The 8,523-nt window shown below is 31.9% G+C and overlaps 1 protein-coding gene across 1 annotated transcript in view; it reads left to right on the forward strand.

Moving 5' to 3' along the window:
• LOC111712846 (putative glutathione-specific gamma-glutamylcyclotransferase 2) overlaps positions 1-6,155 on the forward strand; it is a gene marked incomplete in the record, with an annotated part of 6,863 nt that extends 708 nt beyond the window's left edge. The window contains 5 exon segments of the mRNA XM_023487590.1: positions 1,440-1,492; positions 2,451-2,504; positions 2,787-2,841; positions 5,395-5,462; positions 5,607-6,155. Coding sequence (XP_023343358.1) covers positions 1,440-1,492; positions 2,451-2,504; positions 2,787-2,841; positions 5,395-5,462; positions 5,607-5,732 — 356 coding nt within the window.
• Positions 6,156-8,523: the final 2,368 nt, after the last annotated feature.

Raw genomic sequence — 8,523 nt, forward strand, 5'->3', positions numbered from 1 at the left:
TTTTTGAAAAAAATATTGATACCTTTTTAACCATGTAAACTTAAATTTATGTAATTTTCTTAAGGGGGGGGGCACAATGTTGCCAGGGGGGGGGCGGCACAAAATCAGGCAATCCCTCTTAATACTGTGCTGTAAGCTTCAAGGGATGAAAATTATAGATGGAAACGTTTCTTAAAAAATATCTATATTTTCATAGGATTGATTCATATTGTGTAATAAATTGTGATATCAAATATATATTTACACTGAAGGCAGTATTGATTAAAGCTTTTTTTTAGTTGAGGGCAAAAGTGACATTTTAAATTATTTTTTCTTTACGATGAAATTATACTAAAATGGAAAACATGCGCAATTTTAAGTGACCCTCCAATTATAGAATGGCATGTCCGATGTACCTTTGAAACCTTCATTTCTCCATCGTTTCTAAAGCAAGAAATGCGCGAGTCACTTTTGTAGGGAAATCACAAACAAAAATATAAAGTTTTCAAAATGGGAACATGGATATTTAATGCAATACTTGGTCAGACAAAGCTTTGAAGGGTATTGTTGTGAATCAGAATATAATTGATTTCTTTTCTTAATCTTTTAGTTTGGGTGAGTGCAATGCAATACAATGTAGAATGTAGATTGCCTGAGGAAGATGTAATATTAAAAGAACCCCCCATGAGTCCCCCCTCAAAGGGGGTACGCGTAGGGGGGGGGGCGGGGGGGGGCTCGGCCCCCTCAAACGCGCCTGTTGGCGTGGGGTGCAGCAAATTAAAGACAAATTTTGAAGAAAGTTTTATAAATAAAGCTAAAAAATGTCGACTTGATCAAGATTTACAATTCTAATCTTTTCTCATAGAAAAAAAAGTTACTATTACGATTTGTGACCTTGTAGCTCCTGGTTTAAATTTTAAGCACAAGAATAAAGAATTTAATAAAGAATTATTTGGTTACAATTTAGATTTTCAAAATCTTTTGTTCAACTTAATATCTAAGAGTTTAGATTAAAAATATATGAATTTTTATTCCGATGTGGAAGGAATTGAGTTTTTGTAACATACTCAAATTTTTAACAACTATATCTTTGCAACCTATTGGAGTAAACCTTTGATATTTTAAACTTAGATTATTTAATCTAACATATTTTATTGTTTAAAATCTTCTTCATTGGTTTGCCATGATATATGGATAAGAATATCAGAGTTTGTATATAATGATCTATAGTTCTTTTCAGATCAGAATTGAAAAAAAAGGAATTGAATTACAAGTTTTCAATTGTTTTGAAGATGTTAATGCACAAAGTCAGATATTGGGAGTAGACACAAGTTTACAATATTTTGATACCAATCTAGATAATTAAGAATAGGACTAGTAAAACAGTTGTAATAGATATCTTTAAATCAGACTTCAAAAAAATTAATAATAAAAATTAAATAAAGTTTTTTATTATTTAGAAGATGCTGATTGGGTGAGAGAAGTTAAAGATCAATTAGATTACAGAGAAAAGGTAAATTATATAAATATCATATTTTGATTTTACCACCTAATTTCAATAATTATAGCAAAACATTTCAATTTAAAGATTTGAGGAATAATACTGGAGATCTGCGCTATCAGAGCCCACGATTTAAAAACTTCGGCCGGAGTCGTAATTCCTTAAACCCGACTTTAAGACCCAATCTTAGACTCAACTCTAACGACAGCTTGTGAGAAGTTATTAACAGCTGCAAGTTCTTCGGCTCGACTTAAGGAGTTAGGCCCAATGAAAATAAAACCGACCTTGGTTGGGTTTAGTGGAAAATAAGGCTCAATGTTGAGTGTTGTTCTCATAAAAACCCGAAATGCGTCAATTCCTACCATGAAAATCCGCCAAATAAAATATCAAACCGGTTTTTTTTATCCTTACTCTGTGGAAAATAAGATGCAGCTTGAATCCGAAAGCTCAAGCCGTAAATAAGGCCCAACGACAGCTTACACCCGAGCCGTAATTTCCCGAGTTTTTTAAATCATGGGCCCTGAGCGCGATTTGATGTTGTGTAAAATAATTTATACATTTGTTGAAACAAATTGATTTTAAAACGTATAAAAATATATCAAAATTAATTCAATTATTTTTACTATTTTCAGAGAGTTACTTCTTTTTAAGTCAAGAGAAGGTTATTCCATATCTTTAGAAGAGCATGTTCTGGCAAATAATGTAATGAGCTCATATTGAGAATATTAAATTGAAAGTTACATTCTTAGGGGCCCGCAATAAGGATGTATAGTCCAAAAGTTGAAAGCACTTCGAATGTACTTTAAACTTTAACTTGAATAATTTTTAGCTAATGACAAATAATAAACATTAAAACTGGTTTTGATTTAAACAATAAATCTGTCAGTTAATTATGGATCACATCCTCTAACGAAGAAATAAAAAAAACCATATTTTTTTATTGAAATTAAAGAAACTTTGTTACATTTAGGGAGGATATTCAAAGTATATTACATATTTCCATCCAGCAACTCAGGAGGAACAGGTAATCAAATATTTCATTAAAATCTTCATTTACAGAGATACAAAAAATTTCAAATCTGATTAGTTATGCACAGTGGTCTACTCAGCCTTGACCATTTTGCATCGATTTTGGAGACTTGAAAAAATTTAAAAATACCCCAAGAACTTACGGAATTTCGACGCTGTTGATCAAATAAATATTGTAATAAACTTAAACAATTTTGTTTGCAGTGTAATGAGCAATTCAGCAAAAAAATTATGTTTTTTTTGTATTCAATATCGAGTCGTTAATTATTTTATCCAGGAGAAAATTGAGGTTACTCTATACATAGGGACAGAGACTCATAAACAATATACTGGTAACATTTTATTTTATCGCCTTTTCACTAACAGTACCGACCGGCCCTTCATTTCTCCAACAGTGGGATGTTAAGTTACTTAACCCCCCCCCCCCATGGGGCAATTAAGTAAGAAACAATTCGCGCACTTCCATCTCAAAAGACAATTGTAATTTTTCATGGAAAATCATTTACAACTACTTTACAAAGAAGTCAAGGGAATTTTACTTTTCCCCGGTTCCTCAGACCAATATTGCTTACAAAACATCCAGAGCCCAGCAAGGGATGTGTTGTAGGTGAAATAAGTCAAGGGAACCCCGTGGTAAAATTCTCTGGAAAGGAGTTGTGAATGTTTTTACCACATTTTCTTCAACTTTACTGACCTATGATTCTCCCAATGGTTGACGATCCTCTGCTGGGGGAATCATAGGTTGGCAATGTTGGTCAGAAGGCGGTAAAAATGTTGTGCAGGGTTTGCAGGCAAAACTGGTCCTAAATAAGAAGCTTAGCATCAGATTCGATAATTTGTCGATCAGAACTCCCTATGGTCCAGAGTTTTTATATTAAAATCGTTGAGAATTTGGCCAATTCCTCTTTATATCTAAAATGTGCTTTAAAAAGACTACGAAAAGTAAAAGTGAGTTAGGTAAAATCTAAAGGACACTTTAAATTCAACGGAGTCCTGAAAACTGATGCAAATTTTCAGAGAAGTCTGGATCTACGTGAACTCTGGCCCTTAACGATCATCGGTCATAAACGATACAAATGTGTTCGTTCATTTCTAATATAAAGATTAAAAAAGATAACTTTAATTCCTTCTTATTTTGGTGTTGACAAAATATCTAATATTCGATCATTATTATTTAGATAATGGTAATTATCTCAGTATACCGGTGTTGTTCAGTTATATAAGATTTTTTTACTTCATACATTAATTATATTTCTAGTAATTATTTACACATTATTTAATTAACCATTGTCTAGATAATACATATACATTTTTTCTTTTATCAAGAACTCAACAGCTTTCTTTGAAGGGAGAGACCGGCTATTTAAAGTAGTTAAACTGAGTATGCAGTGCTGTGGACAAATTCTTTAGGATTCATTTGAGACATATAAACGTTTCCACGATGTATAATTACTGAGTTTGAGTGCATAGTCGACGTTCAAAATCATGAATTTGGGTGGTAACGTTTTTAGAATCGGGTTTTTTAAATTATTAAATAACGACGACGAAAAATAAAGTAAAAATTATGCAGTAAACTAATTAGATGGCTAGGAACATATTTCTCAAAAGAAATCTCTCATTATATTGAATTTCTTATTTTCTATGAATTTATTCGCAGATTTCTACAAATTCTTCAAATGTCGTCTTTTTTAATAAAAGTTGCAGAAAATCTGAAGAAAATCTTTGTGAATAATTAAGAGATTATAGAAACTAATAATTAAATAAGATTACTTGTTTTCGATGCTAAAATTAACTTTTATTTTCTCAACCTGTTCCTAAACAACTAATTATACTTAAGAGTTTAGTGTGCATTTTTTGTCATCGTTATTTAATTATTTAAAAAAAAAACAATTCTGAAAACGTATCTACCCAGACGTACAATTTTGAACGTCGACTTTGCGCTCAAACTCAGGATTTACGGATCTTTAAAAAGTTTTATATGTCTCAAATGAATCCTAAAGAATTTGTCCACAACACTGCAACTCAGTTCAACTACGTTACATAACCGGTCTGTTCCTTTAAAGGAATTGAGTCTTTGCACACACATTCAAATCTTCTAATTCCTATTTTTTTTCAACCTGATGGTGTAAACCTTTGATATTTCAAACTTATGTTATTTGATTTATTAAAATTCCTAGTTTGAAATATCTAAGGACTACAACTTTGAGTTGCAAAGATAAATAAGTTTGTTTTTAATCATTGCGAAGAAACAATCTCAAGAACTGACGAGGGTCAACCCAGACCGAAATATATTTTCAATAATTGTGGAACTAACATATACTTTTTTACTCTACAGAGGTTTGGTCCATCACCATCACCGAATTTTAAAGGGATTATAAAAAATCAAAGTTTGTGGCAAGTCTTAAATCCTTTATTACAGCAAGAATATGTTTCAAAATTTAACACTCTCCACTTTTTAGGCCATTATCTTATATCTATAAAGTAGCAATCTCTGTTTTTAGGCCATTATCTTATATCTATAAAGTAGCAATCTCTGTTTTTAGGCCATTATCTTATATCTATAAAGTAGCAATCTCTGTTTTTAGGCCATTACCTTATATCTATAAAGTAGCAATCTCTGTTTTTAGGCCATTATCTTAAATATATAAAGTAGCAATCTCTGTTTGAGTGTATGTATGTCTGATAATGACTCAGGAACCCATTGGCCGATTTGCCTTAAACTTTGATTGTGGAAGAACCGTAGGAATGTCGTAGACCTTTGATATTTCAAACTGAAAATCCTGCTAGATCAAGTAGTTAATGTTTGAAATATGAAAAGGTTGCAAAAATATTCTGATAAGATATTCAAGTTTAAGTAATCAGTTCCTTTCAATATTAATCTTCAGGCGGAGAACCGATATCAACCATAGCATCAACTATTCTGGTTTCCAAGGGTAGAAGCGGAGAAAATAAGGTAGAAAACCCCATCTTTTTTATTCATTAGGTGTCCAGCGTTGCCCGTGGTATTTTAAAATGGTCTTCTTGGCAGAAAATGAACCCAATTATGTCTATATCCCCTTGGTTCTATATATCCTTGGTTCTATATATCCTTATTTAGGAGTATCTGTACAACCTGGCCTCGAGTATGCGTGAATTAGCTCCGCATGTACAAGATGATCATCTGTTCAGCCTCGAGCAGGAGGTCAAGAGACTAGAACAGGAACTGCTGAGCTCAAAAGATTAGAACAGGAGCCAACAGATAAAACAGGAACATAAGAACAATTATTTAAACATTTAAAAAATGTTTGCATGCTTTCAGCTTTTACATTGACATATTTATAATTATGATTTTGTTTATATGACTCAAACTATATTTTCATGTTAGTAGTTCGTACCACACATAAGTTTACTTGAACGGAATAACAGCTAGTTTTTCATACTTAAAAGCTTTATATACTTTTAAGTAATGGTAATGATCATTGCAATGCCAATTTTTTAATATAGGGTAACTTAATATAACACCTTCAGACCCTCTAAGTTATAATTTTTGACATTTGATTATTACAGATTGTAAAAAATATAATTATCAAAGCTCTAGATCTCTAATTCTTTTTTCCTTTTTTTGGTGTTGGTTTAATTGTTTTTCCTCATTAGTATTAATAATTTTTTGTGTTTATAAAGAAAAATATGTAATAATGAAATGATGTGATTTATTATTAATGTAAGTTATTCTCTTGATTGAAAAATATAAATACTAGTTAATCTTCTCTTTAGTTTTGTATTTTGGTTTTTTTTTGCAATGTTTTTTAAATCTTATCTTTAATAATAATAGCTAGCCAAATTCACACAAAAACATTTTCGAAAACTTCCCTTAATATCAACTTTTAAAATTCTTTTATCTTTGCAACCTGGCGGTGTAAGCCTTATAATTAAAACTTTGACCACTGAATCTAGTAAAATTCATATTTTCATATATTTAAATGTTTATGACGCAAAGCGGCAGAGATACAAGGTTTAGAAAATTTCAAGCGAGTGATTTTGTGTTTTTACAACAAAATAATTACGTATAAATAAGCACGAAAAGGCCTATATTAAATCTTTTAAAATTTTTTATTAACTTGATCTTTTCTCTACTATACGATCAGATCGTCCACGTGTTAAACTAGCTTAATCTTTTCTCTACTACTATAAGATCGTCCATGTGTTAAACTAACTTAATCTTTGCTCTACTACGATCAGATCGTTCATGTATTAAACTAACTTAATCTTTTCTCTACTACTATAAAATCGTCCATGTGTTAAACTAACTTAATCTTTTCTCTACTATGATCAGATCGTCCATGTGTTAAACTAACTTAATCTTTTCTCTACTACTATAAGATCGTCCATGTGTTAAACTAACTTAATCTGTTCTCTTCTACGGTCAGATCGTCCATGTGTTAAACATTTTAAAGAATGAACGTTAAACAATTAACGGAGTGTTCGTGACAATGAAAAGGAGTTTAGAATAAATTAAAAGTTCCATCAATCGGTCGAATTTTTACTGAAACCAGTTCATAGCAACTGTGATGAGGATTCATCCTATATAAGCATCTTTATTTTTCATGAACGCTCATTTTAAACCAATATGTATACTGTATATTTTTACCTGACTTGATGATATCATATCTTAATTTACATTTTAGTTTATTGAATATTCTAGTATTTACACAAAACATTTAAATCTTTAAATTTAAAACTACTTGACAAAAAATGAAACAAGCTTATCCATGAGAAAGGCCTGCATTTCCAGAGTGGATTTCAGAATATCCACAAGCTTGTTATTTTGATCAACTACTTCAGAATATTTTGTAGCTGGAGTAGTAGATGAGGTACTGGAATAAGTTTTTTCTTCTGTATTGTACAATGGTTGGCTTGTACTGTATGTCTGGGCAGTTATGTACTGTGGTGTACTAGTATTGTACTCAATTATATCCTGGTACAATATATCTCTTGTATTCAGATCTGAGAGAAGGAACGGTTTTCTATCCTTATCTTCTGTAAAGATCAAGTTGCCAGAAAGATTATCTTCAAGCATATCAATACCATCACCATCTTCAATAATATCATAATATTCTTCATAATAAACTGACTCAGAGTTATCTTGCGTATGTTTCAGGAATTTTTCATATTCCACTCTTGTTTCCTCTTCAGTAGGTTCTTTAGTATCCTTCAGCTTTGATTTACTGGCTAACCACTCCAACCAATCACCATTCACGAGTGGTTTAATGTCTAGTAAACTGATAGGACTTGGTGATGTTTCTTCAACATCACTGTTTGGAGCCCAATCAAAGTTATCAAAACTTTCTTGATTTAAATCATGACTATTATCTGTATTTCCTTCGGTTTCTTGTGAAACCTCATCATTTTCTTGCCATTGGAAATCCTGGTAGTTTGAAAAATGATAATGGGACGGATAAACTATTGTGGTTTTAGAACTGTTCTCTGCACCCTGCTCCACATTCTTCCTAATTGGTTCCTGTAGTTCCTGTGGGGTAGGTTTAGGTTGAAATATTACAGGCTGGGAGATTATATTGTAGTTTCCGGTTCCTAACAGCACACTATTAGCAGCTGGTCGAGTTTTAGAGGGTTCATCAGAGATTTTCAGTCTTGTCAATAGGATTTGGGGGGCCATAGTGATTATCTTAGGAATTGTTGTTGTGGAAGTGGTTGTTGTTTTCATTGCTGTTGTTGTTGTTGTTGTTGTTGTTGTTGTTGTAGTTGTGGTAGAAGCAGTAGTAGTTGTTGATGTTGTTGTGGTGGTGGTTGTTGTTGTAGTTGTGGTAGTTGATGTTGTTGTTGTTGTTGTTGTTGTTGTCGTTGTTGTTGTTGTTGTTGTTGTCGGTGCCCTAGTACTAACCTTTTTCTTCTTTACTAAAACTTTAGATTTTGTTGTTGTATTAGATGATGTTGTTGGAGCTTGCTCGGTTGTTACAGCAGTTGTTGAAGCTGTTGTTGATGTTTCCTTGTTGTACTGAAACCTGCCTAATATTATA

Source organism: Eurytemora carolleeae, unplaced genomic scaffold (assembly GCF_000591075.1).
Source record: "Eurytemora carolleeae unplaced genomic scaffold, Eaff_2.0 scaffold1338, whole genome shotgun sequence".
NCBI lineage: Eukaryota > Metazoa > Arthropoda > Copepoda > Calanoida > Temoridae > Eurytemora > Eurytemora carolleeae.